Genomic DNA, 26,820 nt, shown 5'->3' with positions numbered 1-26,820 from the left:
ACTCCTTTTGCATTAGTTGTAAAGATTAAATATCAACCCCAGGTGAGCTGAATATAGAAACTACAGATGGGTGAAGACATGTCAGGTTGATTATGGGATAATAAATAATGCCACAAGAGCTAGACAAATTCAACAGTTTATAATTGCCGTATGAATATCAACAGTTTATAATTGCCGTATGAATAACTGATCATCAATATTGGTAATATAAAAAGAAAACAGCCACATGGAGGCATTTTTCAAACAAAATACACAAATTATGCTAAAAATAATGGAACAATAAAGCAATTGCTGTCTGAATAACTGATCATCAATATTGGTAATTTAAAAAAAAAAAACAGCCACATGGAGGCATTTTTAAAACAAAATACACAAATGATGCTAAAAATAATGGAACAATAAATCAGAGTTCAGGAAATAACTTTATTAATCAATAATTGTTTGTACATATTTCAAGATGACAAGATCTGGAAAAGCAGAACCACACAGGTACAGGAATAAATAAATGAGTTGTCAGTGCCCCTCCATTGAAAGCATTATATAGTTCAACAATGTAAATGCTAGCAACAAAGATGTTCTGACAAACGTGCCATGATGCACTAGGTGGATTCACAATAAAGCATAAGTAATATAAAAGAGAGAGAAGGATCTGCAACTCTCTTCTCAGCATTTAAGATAAAAACAGATCACAAACTTTTAACAACAGAATATTTGACCTCTATGGTAGATGTAAAAAGCGTCAACACTAACTGTGTTTCATGTCAATGTGTCATGGTTTCTCAACGTCTCTAAATGATTAAATTCACAAAGCTTTTTCTGCAGGAAGTAATTTGCAATTTGTGATAACTCATCCCAATCTCCGTGTGACAAATAGGTAAAAAATTCATGGTTCACAAGGCCTATTTGAGTTGAGCAAACTGAACCTTTGAGTCCAATGAATGAAAAAAGGAAATGTGCTTAAGAAGACACCCGCAAAGTTGGATCCAATGTACTTATAGTGAAGATGGAGATATGTAAAAGCCAATAATGTTCACGTTCATGCAGTCGACAATGTTTAAAAACTCCCATAAGTTATGCCAGTACTATGAACGCAATCGTTTAAAACACGCATTAAGTAAAGACTATATTATAAATATGGAAACACTTGCAAAAATAGTTTGGAAAACTGTAGTAGCCAAAACACATACAAAGGATTATAGCTGTAGCTCCCCCTGCTGTCAAGGAAGATCGATTGATTACTGTAAACACGTGATTGCGAAATTGGTTAACGCTTAATGTTTTAGATAGTCTCCCATTAGACCCCAATGGGGCTTTTTTTTGGGCTGGAATATTATCAGCAGGGTTCAGATCGTTATTTAAAAAAAAAAAACACCACCATATGGTGCATTCAACTGCCATACACAAAAGATGAAGGAAGCGTCCGTGGGGATTACTGGATACATAAAAACCAATCATCTCAGAGAATTTCCAGCAAAGGATTAAATTGATGTTGAGGTGTGCAACATCAAACAAGAAAAAGATACAAAGCGAGTCCATATACAACAGACCTTGGTCTCTCACAAAGTGAGTGTTGCGGATGGGTGTTCTTCCGCCGCTAAAACTATATCCACTTCTACAGGTTCGATGAGACTGTCCTGGCTTTTTGGGCTATCTTTGACAGACTGAGGATGATCGTTTGGAGTGGAGTCAGTGGCCAATGGTGGCTGTGGTGACAGATCAGCTTTAGCTGCGCAAACCTCCGTAGTTTGTTCGCCGTCACCTTCCTGTACTGCTAATTCTATTTCGTTAATAGCACTCTTAATCGCCGCTTCCTCCTTATCGTCTTCCTGTTTCGTGTTTCCTACCAACTGCTGGAGCATTGACTGTGGTGATTTCTTCTCTTGTGGAGATTCTAAGGGGACATCCTCCACTAAAGGAGTGACTTGGCTCATCTCCCCATGCACTCCATCCTCCAGTGTGATGGAGCTCAATGTTGGTACTGACCTGTTGGACACGTCGCTTTTGGCTTCTTCTGGTAGTACCACTTCCATCACTGGATTGATCAGATCTCTGATTTCCTCCACACTATCTGGAGATTTTGGCTCCTTGCACTCATTGCCCTGCGCCTGCTCCTCTGTATCATTGGACTGTACGGTATCTTCTTCGGGGATAAGCTCCACCCCTGGAACTTCCAAACAGGACTCATATGGTAGAGGTACTCCATCGAGCTGGATCATGGACACGACTTGCTTGCGTCTTTTTCCGGAATCTCCTTCAAAATCACCACTACCACTTAGAGAAACCTCTGGTTGACCGTTGCCAAATTTGGTGGCCCAGTCCACTGGAGGATTTTCGCCAAGAGCGTGGAGGTCAGGGTCACTGTTGGTCATTACAATACTGTCCCTGTAGAGATTGTGCCTCCTCTGGACAGCAGCCTCCTTCACAGCTATACATAGGAAAAGAATGCACAGTCACAAATAACATTCATGGCAAGTCTTTAAGGCTGGATTTACACTTCAAGTGTCAATTTATGTTTTTTTAATTTTTTTAAATCAAATAAAAATCTGATAGATGTCGGATATCTGCCAATGTGACAAGGCTGAACGATTTTGACAAATAATTGGATTACCCTTAATATTTTGATTCAATATACGATTAATTCTTCAACGCCAATTTGCCTTGTATTTTTTTGAACAAACAAAACCAATTCATGAATCAGTATTATAATAAAGAATATCAGCTTTACAATACATAAAGTGGTTTAACAGGTTAGGCTTAACGTAAAATAAAGACAAATGAACCATGAATTAAAATACACTGACTTCACTATGACGTCACACAAGTCTGACAAGTGTGGTGTTAACTAAAATCAGTAAGTCATAAATGAGATTACAATAATGCGAACAAATCTGTGGCTTTATCAATTTTTATGTTTCATAAAACATAACATGAATAGATAAATAATATATAAATGAAATAAAGTGAGTGAGTGACTGATATTAAGCATTTTTTTTTAAATTACAGTCGTGTTTTAAAATTCGCATTTGGATGTGGATTTAAATTTGATTATTGTTCAGCCCTAATAAAATGCAAGACACTTTATAGTAATATATAGCCGTCTGCGTTTGCATACAATAAAAATACTCTGATAATCTAAATCGAAGCAAAAATGTTCACATTAAAATATAATTATTGTAAATGAGATATTATTAAATAATAATAAAAACAAATAGGTATCATTGAATTGTAAAAAAAAATGTGACTGTGGCAAACAAAATCATGAAAGGGTCACACTAGAATCTTTAGCATTTAATATATAAAGTCTTATTATTATTGTTTACTTCCATGTTCTTACTGCCCAGTGTTGCTAATATGTAATTTTAGGTTTCCGGATGAAGGTTATTTAATGTTTTCAATGGATGTAACGGTGACATTTTGAAAACATGTCACTTGAAATGAAAAACTGGGAACTTTGACCTGTAGTGTAAATCCAGTAAGTCATTTAGTGATTTTCCTAACTACAACTACACATTTCATTTATCAGTCTTCTTTCCTTTTTCCTTACCCATCATTATGTCCTTCGTGACAGACTGCAGCACCACCTCCTCAAATATATTTTCCACAAGAAGGAAAGGGGAGAAATCCGCAAAGATGAGCTCTTTAAAACGTGGAAGCTCCTGTGAAGGAAGTGGACACAGATTCTTCTATTTAATTTGAGCATCATTCAATAAAAGCCTGCTGTGTCTAATATTGTCCATTGGGACCATTCGTTATTTGTCTCATTATTACTAGTCCATTCCAGTCCAGTCAAGTCTTACTTCGGGCTGCACATCACCCAATTGCAGCGCACACATCCGTAGACGAAGAATCATCTGCATTCACACTCACACCTACGGGTAATTTGGCATTGTCAATCGGGATTAGGATGCGGGAGGAAACCCGGAGGAAACGGACGCAAGCACGGTGGCGATAAGCAAACTCCACACAGAAAGGCTGGAGCCGGAATTGAACCCAACACCAACTGTGAGGCTACGTGTGAACCACTACCTTATAGTACATTATTGTAAATAGTATTGTTTCAATGCTGGTTTAATAGCACTAACTATCAAATCTTGAATTTAATTTGAAGAAATGGTATCTATAAAGCATTTAATTTGAAAAAAAAAAAAGTATCTCTAAAGCAATACATGGTTAGCAGCATTAAACCTTAAAGTGATTGAGGCCTAATAGAAGGAAGATCTTTTAGTTATCTCTCCTATGGCTGTCACCATCAACACGATTACATGTAATACAAATATTTCAGAAGTAGAAAAAACATTAATTGCTGTGTGAAGTCATTTTTGAAGCCTGCCGGCATCATAACTGAATTGGTGCTACATTAATCAAATTTAATTGACTTGAGGATGTAGCAGTTGAGTCACGACACTCTTGATAATATAATGTAGTATACAACAAGCAAAATAGAAAGACAATCCATTGTAAAAATAGAGTGCAGTATTTACGGGAGCGCAAGACGGTGCGAGCTGCTGCAGCATGTAGGGGATTATGATCTGGAGCAGAGCCTCTCTGAAGAACTTCTTGCGTACTGTGCTGCTGTCGTAATCATACTTCTGTAGGGAGAGACGAGTAACAGACTGCTATACCATCTTTTTCTTCTCAATGCAGCTCATTAGTATGAAAGCTCTTTTTCAACAATCTGTTACACTGTAGGATGTCTGTATTCGTTCGTGTCAGTTTACCTTGAGCACCCTGTCCTGACACCCTTGGATGATTTTGCACATGTCATTTTCTCCCTGGCCAGCTAAAGACTGTTGCAGCAGCTGCTCAAAGGTGTGTACTGCATTGTCCATTTGCTGTTAAAACAGGAAAACCCCCACAAGTATTTCAGTGGTTTAAAATGTCATGCAACATCACTAAGAGGCAACTGTGAAGATTTTCTCAGCCAACCAACAGGTTTGCCGCTGTCAGCCACACTGACGCTGTATTGACTAGGTATTGACAAGCTGTGAACATTCCATGGAGAAAGGCAGCTTGGATTCTCACCTCCCTCATGAGGATTTGAGCCCTGCTGACAAACACAGACGGGCTCGACACTTCGAACCTTTGCTGTAGTCCCTCCAGGTTTAGCTCCTCCACGTTGTCATAGCAACTCTTCATTTTGACTGGGTGGAAGGCAAGCATAGAGAGCCTCTCCATATGCTGAGAAGAAATATAGACACAGCATGACACAGAGCAGGGTGGCACGACATAAAAGCGACAAATGTGCCCTGACCAAATCATGACTAACCTCTCCCAGTCTTTCTTTGTCTCCTCCATTTAACAAGTTCTTGCTGATATCCACCACCTCCCTGAAGAAAACATCCCTGACCTCAGCAAACCCTCGGCTGGTAGGCTCCATTAGGGCCTCTAAGATGGAGTTGATGTAAGGTTGGACACTCCTTTTCAGGAGAGACTCAGCTTTGGGTAACACCAGGGCTGCACATAGCCGCGCCACACACAAGAAAACAAGTAAACATCATTTGCTTACATGAATAAGGCCACGGGAACTGGTTAGTACTTTTCTTTGTGACATTTAACGCTATGGTGTGACAAATGCTAAAGCTTCAAGTTTTTCAAATTCATTCCGTAATATAACACTGACAAGGTTTATAAATTGTTTTATATATTGTTTTATATACGTATTGCTTCGGTCATGGCTCCAAGACCTTTGAAAACGTCTGTGAAAATTGCGTAACACCTATGATCGGGGTCTCGACGGGACGGCTGATTTGGATGTGAAGTGATTGTACCAATTTAATCATTATGGGGTGGTGTGTTGAATCAAGATTGGTTTTTATGTTGATTTCCTGAAAAGTAGTGGCTTTGGTAGACCTAAGAAAACAACAGTGACGCTCTCCAATTACTGATGCCTCTCAAATAGGAAAAATGCAAACATTTTTGTTACGTTGCATTAAACTCCCACTGTCTGCATTTTGCTCAGGTCCAAATGATATCACTTAAAAACGTATCTTTTTCCAGTCTGCAGACTAGCCATCTCACCGTGCTTATGATCACTGATGCAAGAAATCCACCACGTTATCTCACTCATACACACATGACAACAGCCAATGAAGCATTAACTAGAGCCTGGCAAGGTCAGGTTACACAGCATAGTTAGCACCAACTGATTTATATCATTATACTAGTCCGGTATGTTGTTTTGTCATTAAAAAACCCAGCATGTGAAGTTATAGAGAGGATTGGGGGGGCTCAGTGAATTGAGTTACCTCGAATCTTACTGCTGACATGTTCTTTAGATGTTATGACCTGGTCCATGTCAGTTCTCAGCCTGGTGTCCAGCTGAACCTTCTGAGCATTACAGGTGACAAGAAGAGTATCATACTCATTGGTGGTCTGGGCCAAAACTTGCCTGTAAACTGCATCAGAGATCTACAAAAAACATTATTATGACAATAATAAGCAATGTTATCACTCTTTCATTGTGGTTGCGCAACATTGTAATCATCTCACGGGAACTCACAAACATCCAATCTCTCTGCCTTTGTTGCATCTTTCCTTTCAGACGAGGACCAATTGCATTTCTCAGTTCAGGATGGAGACCTTCCATCACTAGGTTTGCCAGAATCTGGACATAGGACAAACATTTAGAGTTAAGGGATGATGGCTGAATAACCCAAATGTTTCAATTGCAGCAATCATTTTGAAGATAGCCTTCCAGGCCTTTTTTTTTTTGGCTTGAGATTTGTGTGGGGAGGGGGGCAGCCTCAATGAAACCAAAAGACACACTTTTACAGAAAAATGCTTTGTGAATATGCTTCGGTATGTTCATCTGCAGTATTGGCAAATAATGTTATATAGTTCAAAAAGAACAATGGCCAAAGTGAAATATTAACTTGTTTATAAGATTACTTTATGTTTTATGTGCTCACCCATTCTCTATTAATATTTGCCTTTTATAATGTCAGAGAACTGAACAGTAGCATGTTGAGAGAACTAATAGATGTGCAGAATATTTAATCAACACACGTGAACGTGGATCTGAAGCATTTTTGCATATTGATCACATTTTGTAACAAAAGAAACGGTTGAAGAACAGACAAGTTGATTTGAGTAAGTCATTATGAAACAAATGTTGTATTTTCATAGTCTGCAATACTGATTTGTATTACAAAAACTATTTGTGTGGGGTTAACATGCCTACTCAGAAGCACTAAACTAAATTTGTTACTTACCAAAACCTAAAAACTAAGAACATCTTACCAAGCAGGAAAATTTGAAAACGTTTGTTTGTATGACAAGAAACAGTACATACAGTGTGTTTGGTAGAACACACAATCTTTTCTAAACCTGTACAGTCTATCTATCAGCAGCACATAGCAAAACTTAAAACACAGCATTACTTAAAGCCACAGAACATGCAATAAGCAAGGGAAAGGTGACAGCAATGAACACAGGGTGATTCAGGAGCTCTCTTAGAAAACTGAAAGGGACTCATTGAAAAGAGAGACCCACTCAATAGTATGCGTGTGACCTTTTACATGCCGTTAAATCAGATATCTTCTACATCCATGTGTTCATGCATTCTTGTCTTATTATTATTGCTGAAGTGGGTGAGCACATGAAGAAGAAAATGCCTTCTTTTTTTTGTATGGCCAAAACATTTGTATTTATATTTTAATACAGTTTTATGTCATTTGAGGTGAACAAGGCCAGGGGCGAGGGTGATGGGTTGAGAAATGGCATTCAGTATCAATTAGACTTGGGTGTGGTAAAATGGGAGCAATTTATTTAATGAGTTTTTGCTCACTTGCTACAAGGATTATATTTCTTCGAGGTGAAAGGAGAAAAATCAGACTTCAGTAAGAAGACTGATTGCAGTGTAATTTACTAATCCTTCTATTTTCTATTCAGTGAACCTAGCATACAGTTTTCAAACTTTGGTAATGTACGTGTTTAAGCCCTTAAGGAGGAAGGCAGAATGAATAATGAAAAGCCAGCCAAGCGCAGGGTTAGGTCATCAAAGTAGAAAGACAGAGAGAGCAACTAACCTGTGGAGGAGTTCCACACATCATGTCCCAGGTCCCATAATGTCCTTTGGCTTGTCTATGAAGTCTCACACTGTCAGTGAAGGCTGGCGTCTGAACAGTGCAGTCCTCGGGGAGACCTGAGTATGGTAGGGAAGAGGGTCGTTGTGTATGTGAAGAAAATTGCATCAACCAATACAAGAAGCCGAAAACCAAATATCATCACAGTAGGACTAATATAGTTAATAGGATTCCTTTGGTGTGATTGCATTGATGATTTCCAGTTGTGACTATTTATTGCAGACCCCTGTTTAAACATCAGGTTTTTGAGACATGGAAAATTAAGATAATTTATTTATTTTTAACTTTATAAAGGAGGAAGTACAAATAAACAACTGAAATCCTGTGTTTGCCCATGTATATCTGCGGTAACATGGCCTTTATGCAAAATGGCCAAAACATTAAATCTTTGTTTCATTCATTCATTCATTAAAAAAAAAATGCTGGAATAATAGTCAGGTTTGGCAGCCTGAAAAAAAACCCCAAAGACAAAAAACAATTACAAAAGCTCATCTCCCAATTAACGTTAGTTAAGAGACAGCAGATTAGTTAATTCTGAACACAGCCAGGTCCCAGGTATAAAAGGGTGTGCACACTTAAGCAACCACCTTACTTCTTGAAAAGATGAATAAAAAGTCAACATTTTCATGTATTTATTGTGGCGTGAGAGAATGTCTATAATTGCATTCTGGCTGTGAATTGCATTTAGTACCTGGCCATTTGTAGAATTTTCTATAGGAGATGACAAAGATGAATCTTTGTGTCTCAAAGATTCTAAACAACCAAATGTTTGCCATATTGCTCAAAAGAGGAAGATTCTTTTTTTGTTTGTGACAGAAGTCACATGGTTACTGACACAACCACCCAAGTGACAGGAACGTCAGGAGCTGTGCTAAAACAGCAAGAGTGCTGTATTTTTAGGAAGTTACTTACTGTCATGTGATATGATGAGCGAGATTGAACTGGCTTTAATGTAAAAAAACAACAACAAAGCCATCAAGACCACAGGATATAAAACCCGGAGTCAGACATTGATAATTACTTTGTGATTAGTAGTTCACCTTTATTGAAATTATTCTCTTTAAATAAGATCTTGTGTAAGAAGACGTAAGAAGAGCTAACATTTTTATTTTTGGCAAATTGCTCTTATGATTCTGTTTTGTCACTTGTCACTTAAAACTTTACCTCAAACTATGAACAAGCCAGTGTTGTCATTCCAGGTCTTTGACTCAGAGGAGGCTGACAAAGTCAGGAAGTGAGTAAGGAATTGTTGGTAGGAGGGGGCAGTGTGAGCCAGACAGGAAGGTGCCCCTCCCTGATAATTTTGCAGTGATGGGTGAAAGGGGCCAGTGGACGATGATCTTGGGTAAATTTTACATGTAGATGCTAGACTGAGTCTTAGAAGAATAAATCAGACATGTTGCCAGGTTTACGCCTTTCTATACCAGCGAAAATGGGGGGGGGGGAGTTAGGGGGGGGGGCAGGGGGGGGGCGTAATAATTGAAAATAATTGAGAAGCACTGCAACACAACACAATCACAACAGCCAAACACAAGTGTTGTATGACACCAACTTTGCCCTACTTGACCTTCTGAACCTGGGAAAATAGCTGATGATGTGTGAAGTTGAGGCAGGAAGAGAAAACAGAAATATTTGAAGTTTCGCTCTAACTTAAGGAAACATGCGCCACAGTTGACTTTGTGAAAGCCCAATTTATTGCTTTGTGACAAAGTGAGACGGTATCCAAATTGTGAGGTACGTGATGCACAGGTACAGGTCAGACCTGTTTTAGCTCAGTCTTTATAAAATTTGATTGGTTTAACAAGCTGTAACAAAAAAATTCAAATATTATCTTTGGTTATGTTTTGGTTCATAATTATGGTTGCATATGGAGTATCATAAGTATTGACGTAGGATTCTTTAATCCCAATCCTGCGTTTTTTTTTTATTCCTGACAAGCCATGTCTTTTTACATCTAATAATCTTTTTGGTCCCCATGCCAAACAGTTTAACCACTAGACTATACAGTTCCTCTGCAGTGACTGTGTACACTGTGTATAAATAGAACATGTGGCAGCACTTACCACGGCATAAATTTGGAGGTATTTCCCTACTTGCCGGGCTCACTGCACTCTATTTGATCTATTTAACAAAAAATTCCCAGGCCTTCAAAGTCACCAGACAACGGCCCTATCTAAGCTTATCTAAGATTATCTAAACAATCAAATCAAGGCTTTAAAGTATTTGTACATACATGTGAAATTTAGTTTGATAAACTTCACATTCTTATATATTTGTTTGTGTTCATAGAGGTGTTTCTGATATTTATCTCTTCAAGTGTAGGTAAATAAATCAACCATATGATTTTGAGGACCTCTTAGCATGACAAAGTACACTTCTGTACGATACTGCAATAATACCATAGATCAGGGGTCAGTAATTGTGATCATCTAGGTCCGATGTCCTTCATGTTTTATCAAATGGTTCAAATAATACCTCGAGTCTAAAAATGATCTATACATAAAATGATATGAACCGATCCCATATGCGGTACAAACGTGGACAAAATTCTCGATACCCCTATCTTAGGGAATGAAATACTCACAACCAAAACAAACAGATGTTTCCAGACAGCATGTTTCGACACCAAAAGAATTTATGGCTTATAGACGGCCACTTGAGAAAAGTCTAATGTCTTGCTGGTAGTCATTCTTGTATGTTATTAGTTGTGTGTTTTGGATTAATATTTTGTTTGTTAGACCTTAGAGCTTTGACAGAGACCAATGTTTTTGGCACATTTCTCTACAGACAGAATGCCTTGATAGTCTTGAGATTGCATTGTACTCTGCACAGATTCAAGGAGGTCTGTTCCAGAAAAAGCAAAGCATACCCAGAACATAACTGAGCCTCCTCCATGTTTTACAGTAAAGACAATGTCTTGTTTCTTATTATTTTTCATTTTTATGTCTGTGAACACAGAATTTGTTGGGCCTTGCCAAAAAGCTCCCGCTTTAGTATATACACAGTATATCATACATTCAAAGTAAATGCTCTTCGACGTTTTGTCGTTATGAATTGTGGCAAATTCCAGTCTTGCTTTTTTTTATAATTTGCATACAGCAAAATGGCTGCCCAAGCCCACCACCTTGTCACCGGCTAGCCACCACCACACCACCCCACAACTGTCGGCCTATGCAGGGAAGGTTCTCGTGTGGTACACGCTCGACTGCGCTCAAGCCAGCCAAGTCAAGCTAGCTTCCACAACAGTTGTTCATATCACGCAATGCCCACTTAAGGGCCAACTCAAAAGAAATATTGGGAATAATTATCCGTTTGATTATATTTTAATGGCCATTGAGTCTTTTTATTTCATTAACAGAGGGGTACCAAAATTGTGTCTAGATGTTGCTGAGATGCAGTGGTCTTTCTACAAATACTGTACATTAAAATGCTTTACATGTATTCTGATATCTGTATGCAAAGGCACAAGGAAAGCAAGTATGTTTAAATAGCTGAAGGGGGAGGAGTGTTGGCTGTGATTGATGGTGTTCTGGAGGCCCGTGGGAACTCATAGGTGCCTCGAACTGCAAATATGAGACCCTGGTTCATCAGAGTGGAGACCAAACTATTTCATGTTGGTCTCAGAGCAAAGTCATATTTAAAGGTTAGCAACGTAACGCATGAGTAAATGAGGTCTCCAAAACACACCGTACTTAACATATCTAGTTACACAAGTGCCGTTTTTATACGCAAAAACTTTTTTTTTCTACAATATAGGGCAAACTCAGTTCAACCTTTTTACAATTTGCCCTTTCTTCCTGATAATTCAGAAAGCCCCATACTTTAATGATGTGTACAATATGATAAATTCAAAATCCTTTTTTGGTACTTGTATGTGCTCTCTACCATGAGTCTCCTGCCAAGGCGCACATTTAGGTCAGCTCATGGTTTAATTCTGCGGTGTACATTCATAGTGACACATAAACCCCAGCTTTCTGGGCGATGAGGTCACTGTTGAGCAGAAATGATTTACATGGCACTGTGCAAATCATTAAGGCCTCTAGTGTATTTGAGTTATTTTTAACTCATTAAGCATCCCAGTCGTTTTTTGTATTCAGCTGACAACTGCCCTGCATAAACAGTTTTTGCTTACTCATGTGGTCTGTAGCTGTTAATTGATTCCCTATGAAGAATTCACTCAGTCATGCATCATGTATGATAGCTTTGGAAAAGTGCCGAATGTTTTGCTACAAAATTAGTGTGTGTGACAACTGAGAGTAAGTGCTAGAGCTTGGATTTATTTCATTACCAACGTCAATGTTGCCCTACTATACGCTTTTGCCTCATCTGCAATAAAAGAGGCAAGGTTTGGATTGTAAAATTTGATGTTCCCTTGAAGAAAACAGGGTGCACTGAGCTAATCAGAACACATTTTTAAATTGCCTGCATAAAGGGCAAGTGTCATATCCGTAAAGTAATTTTATGACCTCCGGGAAAAGTTTTTGCCTGTTCTGTTTTTCTTTAAAATGACAAAGTTGAGACTGGGCTTGTTAACGTAAAGCCATGAATGTCATCAATTCACAGTGATGCAATTAACCTCTGCATGCCATTGCTATCATGAAAGACCAACACTGTCTGGGTTCCTCATGACATGTTCTTGAAACCCAGGCTCACAGATGGAATGTAAATCAGGAACTAAGTGAGCATGCCCAAACACGTTGTGTTGAGAAGTAAAAGGTTGAACAAGGCTGGGTCCAGGCAGGGACTGGTTTTCTTTTATGGCCAAAATGCATGCACTAGTTGTTCTTCTAACACGTTTACACCCTACGTCTGGTTTGGGCATAGGAATGCATCAATATGGCGTAAGGAAAATTCCACTTTTCGGGATGCTTTCAGGTATGTGTATTTAAAGTCAACGTTAATTCCTCCCTAACCAAATTGGGCTATTCTGAAATTGTTGAATTTAAATGACATTTTAAAAGAAAAATGCCACGTAACTCGTTCCAGCACTTGGGGTATGTACCCAACTGCATATGGGAATATTGAGATAAGATTATGAAGTGAAAAACCCCCAACAAATTGTGCTTCTATTTCTTGCATCATTTGAAGCTAAAAGATAACCATTCACTAAATAAGAATTCAGTTTTCACTGTAACCTTTGGCACACATCAAGATCTATTATAATAAGTTAAATATTAGCTACTATAAAGAAAGCCTTGGAGCGTTGATCGGAATCGCTGGTTGGTGTTAAGGTGTGTCTTCACAGCTCCATGCATGTACAGTAAAACCTCATGCTTGTATACAGTGCTCAACATAAATGAATACTATACCCTTTACACAACATCTATATCGTGTCTGTTATGATTAGACTAACTTGACTAACGATGAGTTTTTGTGAATGAGGTTACTTAATTGCTAGATTTTCATTGGTGTGTGTACTACTGCAGTCAGTGTGTTGCATTGTTATCAAATTAGTATCTGCTAGAAAAAAAATACTGAGAGCAAGTATTTTGTAGTATGCCATCGAGCAGTGATTCTCAACTGCATCAGGACTACATGCCATCGTGAGGATGCCGGAAGGATAGATGAATGTCTTGTTCCCCCAAATTGCTCTGGCAATGCGACCACATGCTAAATAAAGATTTTACTAATTAGTGCCAATTTCACACCAGCATTTTTTAGCTTTTTGTTTGCACCCCCCAAAACTGTGTGCGGCTGGTGTTGGTGAATTAGATGTTGTTTATCTATGATGTTGCAAAGTGCTCATTTGCATATTGGTGGGCAATTACCTCAATTGAATAACATGCACATACCAATGGGGCACCAAAATGCATTTTGCTTGGCATCGTGGAAAAAAACGTTGGAGATCACAATTTCTTTTTTTTTAAGAAAATGTATTATTTTGTATCCCTCTAAGATTAAATATTAGCTTGGGAATAGGTTTTATAAATAATAAATGAGCGCAGACTTTTAAGTACCACGTTGTGTTGGAACTAATAAAACTCTTCATAATTACAAGGCACTAAGTATTCTGAATTTAAGTTGACCAAAGTGCCATCATTGCTGATGTCCAGCTTATAATTTGACATATTTAATTTATAAAAAAAAAAAAAGCCTCAGTACTCCATTTTAACTTCTTTTTTCCACTGCTGGACATAGCCATAGTCCATGACCAAAGTGCCATCACTGCTGATGTCCATCTTATAATTTATGTCATATTTAATTTAAAAAAAAAAAAAACCCTCAGTACTCCATTTTAACAACTTTTTTCCACTGCTGGACATAGCCATAGAAGTTATGGTTCTGAGCATAGACTCCCTCTTTCCTTTACAACAACAGTGTGGCAGCCAGCTAGAGATTCCTTTTTAGCAAAGCATGCATCACTAACTGATTGTAAACCACTTTCATTCCAAGAACAGCAGCACAAAGGCAGCTTCAACTGAGACAGCGCCTAACTTTGTTTCCTAATTCTGTTAAGAGGACAAAGTGAGAGCAACATCAGCCATTTTCTTCACTCTGTGACCATAACCGCAACACAGAAATATTAGGAACTTTGTGTCCTGTCCACAAACTCAAACCTCTCATGATTCACACAAAGTGTTTCTGACATTTTTATAACACAAGCATATGATAGGCAGTAGATCAAAGACATGTACTGTTTACCTTACCTCATGTGGACATTTTTAATTACTACTTGTGCATGACTGCGTAATATTCAGTTGTCAAAAATATAGACTTTACAAGCGTCACACTCATTTTTGAGTTTGAACGACTTTCACTTACTGTATTTTCCGTACCATAAGGCGCTTTGGGTTAATCCATCAAAATCCTCATCTTCTGTATCCAAATTAAACAGTTGAGCAAGTTCGCCATTAATCATACCAAGTTCATGTGTTTCGTCTCTCCCGCTACTAGCGGCAATTGTCTTTGTCCTTGTCTGTTATTTATCCATTTTTACATTTAGCACTTGTTTCTTGAATTCTTGCACTCTGTACGCTGCTGTGTCAAGTTAATTTCCCCGCTGTGGGATGAATAAAGTTCTATCATTATCATTCAATTTCTTTGCTTTCAAAAACTCTAGTTGCTTTGGAGAGCAGGTTCATTGTCCATCTGCACTGTGATGCTACATGAGCAGATAATATTGGACGGAACACACCAAAATTCCTTTTGCCAGTGGTCACGTCATCAATAAACAGAAGGGAACCAGTTCAATTTTCAGCCATTCTTGCCCAAGCCACCACTACCATTGCCATGCTTCACTATTGAGGTGCTATGTTTTGGTTCATGGGCAATTACTTCTCCATACGCATTTTCCCATCACTCTAGTGCAGTGGTTCCCAAAGTGGGCGGTACCGCCCCCCTGGGGGCGGTGGAAAGATCTGGGGGGGCGGTGAGGAAGAAAGGGGCGGTAGGGGGGCGGTAGGGGGGCGGTAGTCGATTTGTACACAACACGCCGCTCTGGCCCAGTCAGATCCGACAGCATAGACTACAAAAGCAAAAGCTCAGGTTTGTAATTTCAAGCTTGTAATGTTCAGAATTTTATCTTATAATAAAAACCGCATTCTGGCGGTCAACATCATCTTGAGTTCAAGTCAACATGAAATTGGGGACTCGCCAGAACGCGCCGTGTTGTGTTGTGTTGAGCTGGTTAGGGCAGTGGTCCCCAACCACCGGGCCGCGGACCGGTACCGGTCCGTGGGTCACTTGGTACCGGGCCGCCAAGCCGCACAGAATTTTTTTTTTTTATCGACGATCAATTAATTCAGGTCAAGACACTCGTCCCGGTCACGTGACATGTTTCCCCAGTCGAGCCCGCAAAGCTAATATGTGGCGACAGGCTAACTAACCAGGCAGTGAAGCATTCAAAACTGCTTCAACACATGGAGACCAAGCATCCTGCAATAAAAGACAAACCTTAAATCACTTCGGGTGTCATTGTCTCCGATTACGTCTAGATGGGACCGGCTCGTTTCTGAGAAACAAACTCAGTGCTCCCACTAATTCAACGTAATGGTAATGATATTATAAATGTATTATTTATTTATTTATTTATATAAATGTATTATTTATTTATATAAATGCCGGTCCTTGGGGGGGGGGGGGGGGGCGCTAGGAATTCACTGGGGAGCCAAAGGGGGCGCCAGCCTGCAAAAGTTTGGGAACCACTGCTCTAGTGGAAGTGGATCTTTGCCTCAATTGTCCACAGGATGTCCTTCAAGAACCATGAAAGGGTTTCTTTGAGAGGTTTGGCAAAACTCTAATATGGCTTTCCTATTTTTGACACTCACCAATGGTTTACATCTCACGGTGAACTTTTCAGTCTCATGATGTCTTCTCTTGCTTGTTGTCTTTGACTCACAAACATCTACTTCCTGGAGAATGTTCTTGAGTTAGTCAACATCTTTGAAGGTTTTTTTTTTTCTTTACCAGTGTTATCCACTATCTTCCAGGTCTTTTGTTGTTGCTAAAATCACCAGTGTCTTCTCTTTTTTCCATCTCAGATGGTTACAGTACATTTTAATTTGAGAGTGCTAACGGTGTCATGTGCATGTTTGAACAATGACATTTTTCTGGTTTTTCTTACCATTGTTACAGTGCCGGACGCAATCTTGCAAGACGGCATGCCACTTCTGCTGCTCCTTCTCAGTCATTACACAGAAGTAATGATGGCGGGCGTACGGGTGCCATAGGATGAGTGGGAACTGTGTTGCACACCTGATAAAAGGACTGCTGCCCAATTTGGCTTTGACATCTAAAACGAGGTACAGAACAAAATAATTAAGAAATTGGCAAATAGCATGCCTTCACTGTTTAGTTAATGATTTATCATACACGCAAGTTTTGTACAGCAATTGTTCCAACTACGTAGCTATGCTATTACTAGCACTAAAGGAACGAGATGATTGTCGGTCTACTATGTACCTGGAAGGCTGGTGTCAATCAGTTCAATGTAATCCTCAATGGAGGTCAGGGCCTTGTAGCCAGCACAGTTGATGGTTACTTTGGGATGTAGACTCCGCTCATGTGCCTGTTGAAATTAAAAAATAAAATGAATAAACAATTACATATGGTAATGACCAAGCTAAAATTAGATGAAGTTGCAAGAAAAGTGAACCCACTGATTTGCTCTCATATAGGTTGATGCTATAGTTGTTCGGCACTGATACAAAACGATTTCTCCATTTGCGATTCTCCTCTAGGTACTGGAACAAATTCCCTGAAAAGATTGAACGGCCAGCCAAAGGATCCTGAAAAAAAAAAGTATTTATAGTCATAATAGAAGAAAAGCTTAAGCATGTTTTTTCTTGCCCTAAAAGCTTTTACTCCATAGTCTTAGTTGGGTAGAAGGAAGGGGAGGGGAGAAGATTAGGGTGGTTCTACACAAAATAAATTGATGTATTTCTTTTCACTTGAATTCAATCAACCTAAATTGTTGGTTTTGTCATTTCCAACATATTGTTATATGTACATTCTGTATTTTCTGACAGAAAACCTTTCTGCATGCTGGTGACTGACGAAATTGTCAAGATTTCCTTTTTTGTATACAAGATAAAAGTAAAGTAGTACAACAAAAAGACAATAGATACAGCTTTTAGGTTGTCTTTGATTATTTAATACTGTATGAGTAGGTGACGTCACGGGGACACACACTTGTCCTTCAAATTATGAGGAATTAAACGCTACAAGAGAATTCCAACAACTCTGATTATGTGTGAAATGTGCACCACTTTCTACTGCATGAAAAGCATGCATGACAAACACCAAAATGATGATTAAAAAAAGTGCTGTTTTAAAGAGAGATCACTATTGAAGGTAATCTCTCTACCCGTTTCATGGTTTCTGCATTTTCAAAATTAATTGCATTTACTTATTAAAAGCTAAAAAAAACAAACACCTTACTCACCCTATGTGAAAAAGTACTTAGTAAAAGGACTGCATACTTCACTGCATTCTTCGTAAAAATAGCATGATTTTATATATATATATATATATATATATATATATATATATATATATATATATAAAAAACCATCAGGCCAACAGCCAAATATGGTGTTGGCAGTTTGATGGACTGAGGCTACTTTTCGGATTGAGGACTTGGATGGCTGTTATAATTATTAGAATGAGTTCTGTCACATTTTTCTGTCAGGGTCTTTTTTGATAAATCACCCGGCAACTCGTTTTTTGTTGCTCATCTTCATATAAAAAAAAAATCTCAAGATAGTTAGTGTGGCTTATGAGTCACGCTGCTGAGCAAGGACATACTTGCTTTATCATCTGGACTAATTTGACGTATTATTTTTTTATGTAAGTTCCACGTAAAAGACATTTTATATTCTTGAAATTATTAACAAATCACATCAGTGTTAAAAGTATACAGTGGAATATTTTACAATTTAGAAACACCTAAAAAATATCTGTCATGACTTCGATCGACTAAAGCATTCTTAAGTATTTACTTTTGGCTTTGTTGTGATGTTGTGTATTATCATGTGTGCAAAGGTAATATGATTGTTTATGTTTACGAGTTAGTATCTCACAGAGGTAAACCTATTTTTCTCATTTGACAATTGGGTTTGCATACATTTCTATTACTTTAAATGGGAAAAGCATTGTAGTGTTGCAAATAATGTAGACAAACAATTACAAAACTCAGTATATTCTTTCTCCCCTGCAAAGAACGGCTAATATTGTTGTCCTGAACAGATAAGAGAGGAGCTGAGTTTCCAGCACACTATATCCGTAGGTCTGCTATTGTACCCCTGTTGGCCAGGGCACACAAACCAGAATGGGCATCACAATTATAGGACAAGGGGGTGACAAAAATGTGTTTAATTATGTCATTGTTATATGATTTTACAAAGTACAATAGTTCAGTGCATTTTTGTCTCTAAAACAATTTTTTTTTAAAATCTTGAGGTTTTGGGGTAGCAAGCTGGAAAAAATTAATAGCATTTCGATTCATTTTGAGGTAGGAGCATGGTCAAGGAAAAAATTAAATATGTATCCTAAGGTATCACTGAATATAATATGGAATCTGTCAAGGTTCCACACAACTACAAATGAAGCATTAAGATCTATGTAAAGGCAGAATTTTCAACATGTCTCTTGCAATGTGTGTATATGACAATTTCTATATGCTGGGAAACATTGTGCAGAATATAGTATGTAATCACAGGATAATAAAGAGTTAATCTTTATTCCCTCATGAGTGTAGTGTTGGAACAACACTACACTCATGAGGGAATGCTGTTTAACTGCATAGCCTTTAATTAGCCTGGTCGTTAGAGGCTTTCCTTGCGGTTATGACAGAAAACTGCTTTACAAACTTGCCTTTCTGTGGAGCAACTGTGATTGAGGCCCACCACCTCCTTCTATCTCGTAGCGGACGCAGTTGAAGAGAGCGACGGTGTACTGTTGCTTATAGACTTCACTGAACTGTCTCATCACATCTCCAGTCTTCACTGCAGGTGAAAACAGACACACAAACTTACAGTGGGGAATGTAAAAGACTGACAACGCATCAGCAGACAGTATGAGGGTACTGCAAATGTTTTTTCAATTTTGGATTTGTTTTAACTAAGTTTAAAAAAAAAAGAAAAGGTATTATCAAACCTCTCAAGCATTTTTTGCATGTTGGCTTGTTTGAATCTATTATAGCTCCAGTTTAGGGTGACCAGACGTCCTCTTTTTCCTGGACATGCCCTACTTTTGAGACCGAAAAAAATGTCCGGAGGGAATTTCAAAATTGTCCGGGATTTTGTTTTTTGACTGCCGCCACCCACTCCAGCGCTTTCACCATCAGACTCATCGTTAGTTGCAGTTCCAATTATTCCACAGGCCTCTATATTATATATATATATAATGTATATAATATATATACATATATAATATATATATATCTCACAAAAGTGAGTAGACCCCTCTCATTTCTGCAATGTTTTAATTATATCTTGTCATGGGATAACACTGAAGAAATGACACAGACAATGTTAAGTAGTCACTGTAGAGCTTGGATAGCAAAGTAAATGTATTGTTACTTCAAAGTAACTCAAAATACAACAATGAATGTGTAAAATGCTTGCAACAAAAGTGAGTACACCCCAACTGAAAATGTCAAAATTGGACCCAAATGTCAATATTTTGGGTGGCCACCATTATTTTCCAGCACCGCAGTAACCCTTTTAGGCATGGAGTTCACCAGAGCTTCACAGGTCGCCGCTGGAATCCTCTTCCACTCTTCCATTATGACATCACGGAGCTGGTGGGGAAGTTGGAGACCTTGCGCTCCTCCACCTTCCGTTTGAGGATGCCCCACAGATGTTCAATAGGGTTTAGGTCTGGGGACATGCTTGGCCAGTCCATCACCTTTGCCCTCAGCTTCTTTAGGAAGGCAGTGGTCGTCTTGGAGGTGTGTTTGGGGTCGTTATCTTATTGGAATACTACTCTGCGGCCCAGTTTATGGAGGGAGGGGATCATGCTCTGCTTCAGTACTCCACAGTACATGTTGGCATTCATTGTTCCCTCAATGAACTGTAGCAGTGCCAGCAGCACTCATACAGCCCCAGACCATGACGCTACCACCACCATGCACTTGTCTTTGTACTCTTCATTTGGTTGCCGCCACACACGCTGGACACCATCTGAACCAAATATGTTTATCTTGTGTTTATCTTGGTCTCATCAGACCACAGGACATGGTTCCAGTAACCCATATCCTTAGTCTGCTTGTCTTCAGGATATGGGGTACTGGGACCGTCATGGTCTGGGACTGTATGAGTATCTTGGAACCAATTATCCTCGACAAACGAGAGATTACACTACAAATACCATATTTCCCACATGATAAGGCGCTTCTAGTTAAAAGGCGCAGACTCAATTGCAGGGTCTATTTTGTATTTAATCCACACATAGGGTGCACCGCATTATAGGGCGCATGTATGCCATGACTTACGGTAAACAAACAAAAAATAAAACGTCACAGGAGCAAGACAGTGAGTTCGGTTGTACTTTATTCTATTGTTTAACCATGTACTCTACTGTACTCAGATTATTGTTAATCGATATTCATACGCAAATCAGTCCAAGTCCTCAACTTCTGTATCCAAATTAAACAGTTGGGCAAGTTCGCCATTAAACATGCCAAGTTCCCTCGTCATTGTCTCGTCGTTGTCACGGTGCTCTTCGGCAATGATCCTGGGTTTCCAGGAAGCTTGAATAGTGCCTCATAAGTATGTCTCTTTGTCTATGCCATTTTAGAGGGTCCTAATGCTGTTTTCTTTGCACAAACGATAGCATTTATTTATCAATGGCGGCGGAGGTACGTGCTCAACGGGTTATGTACAGTCCTCTAATTGTTTTTTTTGCCCCGATCTATGTAAAAGGTAACGTCCTCTGATTGGTTCATCGGGTCTTCATATTACGCCTGTATAATACAGAAGCCACACAAAGCAACTTTACAGATTTTGGAATTTGGTCCACGCAAAGGTGCGTTTTTTTGAGAAAATTAAAGACTTTTAAGTGCGCCTTATGGTGCGGAAAATACGGTAATAGTCATTGTCAGTTGCAGACCTGATTTAGAGCAGTGTCTTCCTCTACAGATCAATCAAAACCCATTAGTTTCCATTCTTGTATAACGGTCTCCCCACTATTTGACCTAGTTCTACTCCTCCTAATTATTTTTCCTCAACACTCCGTCCAAGAAAATATCGGAGGGGATGTGCGTCTTTCCCACGTTCCGGTGCTGGAAAAGTGAGTCGATGTATTTGGCTCCATCGGCAGCAGACAGTGTTGACTGTGATATGTTTATGGACGGGACAAAAGGAAAAAAGGAGTTGACCTGAAGTTGGAGAGCAGGAAGCAAAGCGCTGACATGGTAGCACTGATGTGACAAGAATGTGTCGAAGAAAAAAAGTGACACCAGAACTTAATAAATGCATCGTGTGTTTTTATATTTAGTACAGTCAAAATATTCAAAGACTAGATGACTCAAAAACAATTTGAGAATGACACAAATAGCTCTCAGGGAAGGTTATTTTTGTTCCAATGGGTGTGTGTTGTGTAGTTCAAGGGGACCAGTCTAGGTGCATTTTGTTAGCGAGATGAAAATATTATACTGGGATACTGCTTATGTGGTCTAAAGACTATCCATATCCTGAAAAAGGTTTGAGAGCACTAAGTCTATGCATCATTACTCACCTAAAAATGTAATAACTCTTTATTTTCCACTAGTTGCCCTTTTTGTAAAACATTCCAGGTTAGGGAACCAATGCCACAGAAATCATGATGATAAAACGAGTCATTTATTCTGTGTAGTTCATTCTTTTTTATATACATGTCTTTTTTTCTTCAGAAAGTGTCTGGTCCATATAAGAAGGACAGCAAAAACATTTCCTTCATTCAGGTGAGTTGTGGCCATTGGGAATTTCAGGAGACTACCAAACGGTTGGTCTATTTCCGCCTGGCAGCTTTTAACCATAAGAGTTGGCAAGCTGCCTTTGAAATGTAAACTGACAGAACCATAACCAACTCTGACCTTGTTGGTAACACAATGACCAATATGAATTGACAAATCATAGCTATCATGATGCTAGCTGCTGTTTTGGTCTTAACCATTTGACACAATACAGTCTTAAATATTGTAATACACTTGGTAACGTGTACTTTACATTTGTATATTATTCAAAACCAACCAAGGACATTTGTCTTGTTTGGTGGTAACTTTGCATGGACTGAATTTTGCTATTCAAACTTTTTGATGACAACGTTATGAGCTAACATGCGAGTGTGTTGCAAGTGTTTTGTGGGGTCATGGGAGGATCATCCTGTGACAATGTGATTCGACAGCAAGAACAAATGAATGAATCACCCAAGTTGTTTGGAATGATTTAAACTTCAAATGAGTGTTTTATCTGCCCAGCATATACATTTCATGGCTAAAAATCATGCTTTAGGTATATTTTGGCCACGCACAAACACACGAAAGAAATCAATCCTGTGTCATATCTGGAGCATCGACTTTGTGATCATTCATCATGCACAAACAATGGTAGCGCAAATCGAGATGCAAATGGTTCCATTAAAAACTAACACCAAATCAGAATTTAGGTGATAATGAATCATAGCAGTGTCATGCGTACTAGTGTCGCAGGCAGTAGTGGAGAACTTAGGTTCTGAAGTTACAAGCCATGCCACAGGTTTTTCTACTTGTTTCTATTCAATCAGCAGGTAAAGAAACTCAATTGCCTGCTGTCCTAGCACAAAGGAAGTTTGCAAACTTGGATGCTGGTTTGAAGAGACGAGCTCTATCAGGCTAGCTTAGCGAAGGGGAATATCTTCAAGGTTGCTACTGGCCTGCCCTTTTATGGCGCTTCTGATACATTGCACAGCTCATGCTCCCTTCCACTCCCTTCTCTCGTCCACAGACAGTCAAAAACATAACACTTTAATTAATTTTGTCTTAACCCTTATTTTTTGGGGGTACATAACATTTTAGTCGATCCCTACAATTCACGGGGTATCGAGAAATGACCAGCCCGCGAATAGCGAAAGGCAATGTATAATTGATGCCCATTTAACTGCACGTCCCTGCTCTCTTACACACAAAATAATTACCATTTTCATAGTGATCACACAGTAATGTGCCCTTAGGAGTTACCATACACACCATATGGAGTCAAAAAGGCAGCGCAAAAGTTAAGCAAAGAGTAAGGAGTGGGTGGTGGTGGTGGTTTAAAGGGTCAAATTGTAGATTTCTCTTCTTCTTAAAACATTTTATTATCTACATTCATTTACAATTTGCATTTTTTTGTAATCTGAGACAAAATGCATCTGCACACACAAATACACCAAATGAATTCTCATTCCACGCCACATCACAATGGCATCTAAAAATACTCATGGAAACAAACATTTGCAGGTTGTCAAATGCCAAAGAGAAAAGGGTGCTGAAACTCCAAACCATTAAAGCGAATCAGAATCATACATTAACCTGTCAGTCCTCTCAAATGGATGTCAAAAGTTCCATCTTACAGTATGTATAGTTTGTCTGGCTCCTAGATCAACTTCCAGTAAAGACAACGCCTTTTGACCATCAACAACAAATGACACCTGAGACAATCTATTCACAGAGTAAGATAGTTGGATGAAAACCAAGAAAAAACATAATACGGGGCTCTGAGATCATTTGGTCCCAAAGTCAATTAGTGTGAATCAAATGGGTTGATTGCTGTTATTTTTATGAGATGCATAAAAACTGTTTGTGAGGATCAACAAGATCTGGGCAGCAAATTAGATTCGTAGAAGTCATAATTACAAAACCTGTTTAAGCCATTAGACAGCGTGCAATGGTGTTCAGTATTTCTGAGAGCCCATTGTTGGGTTCAGTGCCACAACAGATACCTCAGACCAGTTTTTTTTTTTTTTTTTATTTGCTTCAATATATTTTACATTCAGTACACAGTATGTAAAATGGATGCGTGCAAGGTCAACTGATTGAACTCATTTTCTTCTCATCTCTTTGTCCATGCATTTTCAGGTTGAAAGGTGTTTTTTTTTCACTGAACAGCTAAACATCGGTCTACTGACAATTTTCACTTTTCTATTCACAAAAGCATGCACTATCAAGTATTGTTTTTTGGAACTAAAAGCGGGTCGTTCCGATACAATCATACATTATGGGAGATGTTTACTAATACACGTCGCTCATTGGTCGACTAGATTCACCTTTGCGGCACCTGATGATGCATGACTGGAATTTACATTAAATACTGACACTATTTTCTTAGCTTGAGGTATTTCGACCAAGGTCTCCATTGCTCTGACACTTCTGAAAATAAATTTTATGGTGACCTTCAGTCACCTGCTAAGAGGTAAATACAGGAGATGCTAATTCCTCATCTATTGCTGTTTTTTTTAGCAATGAGCGTGGCTCTTTCTGACTAATGCATTCACTGCAGTGTGGTTTTTGCAGTTTTCTGTTTTGTCCAGCCTTGCAAAACTGAGCCAAGTTGAGTGCCAGAGAAGAGGAAAAGTAGTGTCAAGGCAAAAAACGGCCTATATGTTGGTATGAGCACAATTCACTCAAGAGATTGTGAATGTGGGCACTCATCCAGAAAGGAGTCAGCCTGCCATGTGAAGGTCAGCTTTGTGTAGTAGTCCCCAAATATCATCCTGTAGCTTGCCTTTGAAAATGCAGAGTTCAATAATTTCTCAACAGCTTTGAGTCCACATAGCATCGTGTTTCACGTATTCTGTCGAGTAACTGATGTCCTCATTCAGGGGTGTCAAACCCATTTTTTTCGCGGACCGCATTGTAGTCATAGCTTCTTTCGGAGGGCCATTATGACTGTCAACCCAAATAAAGGTATGAACACCTCATATTATAAACAGTAAAAGCTACAAAACAAACTGACAAATAAGTCGTTTTCAAATCAGACGAGTAAAAACTGGTCAAATATTTAAAAATAAACATATTAAAAGTGAAGACAATTTGCAATTCTAGTAATGACACACGAATTTGATGCACAATTTGTCTTCGCGAGCCACATAAAATGGTGTGGCGGGTCGTATCTGGCCCCCGGGCGTTGCGTTTGACACCCGTGGGTGATATCTACTCGACATATGAACGACTCCTATCTACGGTACACAGTTAAAAAATTACGAGCAAAATGACCCAAACAAAGATCATGTATTTCATCATACGGCTTGGCAGTGCGAGGAAACATCGCTTTTTATGTACTCGTATGTCGTTTGAATTCTTTCATGTCGGCTGTGAACTTAAAGCAAACGTCTTTTAATGAGCCTCATCGTTATGTGTTCCCTTTTCCCAAGTTGCTTGAAAGCCTTTGCCCAGCTCGCTCTTTTCAGTGGAGAGTGTTTAGAAGTCAAGACACCGGCCTCGACACGTCTCCTCTGCCCCACGTAGCCTCGGTTGGAATGAATCCCACACAATCTACGGATCCACACGTCAGTGGGAGGCTGGAGGAATCCGAGACTCAAATACATAGCAGCCACTACCAATTTATACAAACATACTCGCTTTTGGGAAAACCTACTTATTATGTCTGGGAAGAGGGCCAGCAGCACATTGGGCAACACAACTCTTTCGTAAGCTTGAGTAGAATACTCCGCTGTGATCAAATGTGATGTTTTTGTACTGACACGGGGTAAGGTGGTGGTGGGTGACACTTGCGAGCAATTCTGTCGATTCCCTCGTCAACTAATGATTGTTATTGATAATCTATTTTGGGCGGCTTAATATGAGCAAAAGTAGTTAAATAAGTAACGAAGAAACCGGTGCATTTGTGTTTCGCGATATTTGACATTGCTTATGGGCTACACTGTACAGCGACGAGCAACGGCGGACTAATTGCTGGCAAATAAAATGTGACTCAAACCAAAATGTCGTTCCTGTTTGGGCTTTGTGCCAAATTAGAGGGTGTTGTTGAGGCACACCCTCCTCTCATACCTGTAATCATCTCCCGCTTGCCTTCATCCAGGTGAGAGGAAACCACGTCCCCCATGGTTGCAGTAGAACCTCCAAGACTCGATCACAATCCGAACTGGTTGCAGGCGTGTAAATTCCGGGACGAGTGCAACTAGATTCCCAAATCGTAGCACAATTATTCGGCCTAAGCCCGAAGGCGAAAGCTAAAACGTCTTCACGAGAGAGTCGCGAAGCTTCGGCGCTGCTGCGGCTGCTGTTTCTGCTCGTTTTGTTCCGAGCACTGGGCGGAGTGGCAACACCCTGGCGGCA

The 26,820-nt window shown here is 39.2% G+C and overlaps 1 protein-coding gene and 1 long non-coding RNA gene across 2 annotated transcripts in view; one reads left to right on the top strand and one right to left on the bottom strand.

The window, feature by feature from the left end:
* Positions 1-21,562, top strand: part of LOC119131779 — a 25,975-nt gene extending 4,413 nt beyond the window's left edge. The window contains exon 2 of the long non-coding RNA XR_005099712.1: positions 20,932-21,562. This is a non-coding gene — a long non-coding RNA (uncharacterized LOC119131779). The remainder of the gene's footprint in view (positions 1-20,931) is intronic.
* Positions 404-26,820, bottom strand: niban2a (niban apoptosis regulator 2a). Its single transcript, XM_037266367.1, has 14 exons — positions 26,533-26,820; positions 19,398-19,528; positions 17,183-17,311; positions 16,986-17,091; positions 16,648-16,815; positions 8,028-8,143; positions 6,500-6,604; positions 6,246-6,408; positions 5,267-5,454; positions 5,023-5,178; positions 4,719-4,832; positions 4,482-4,589; positions 3,545-3,656; positions 404-2,425 (listed from the first exon to the last, which is right to left on the bottom strand). The coding sequence occupies exons 1-14, from the start codon at positions 26,585-26,587 to the stop codon at positions 1,557-1,559; spliced, it is 2,520 nt and encodes an 839-aa protein (XP_037122262.1). The 5' UTR covers positions 26,588-26,820; the 3' UTR covers positions 404-1,556.

Source organism: Syngnathus acus, chromosome 12 (assembly GCF_901709675.1).
Source record: "Syngnathus acus chromosome 12, fSynAcu1.2, whole genome shotgun sequence".
NCBI classification, from domain to species: Eukaryota; Metazoa; Chordata; class Actinopteri; order Syngnathiformes; family Syngnathidae; genus Syngnathus; species Syngnathus acus.
Note: the sequence above shows the minus strand (reverse complement) of the source record. Positions and strands in the feature narration are given on the sequence as shown.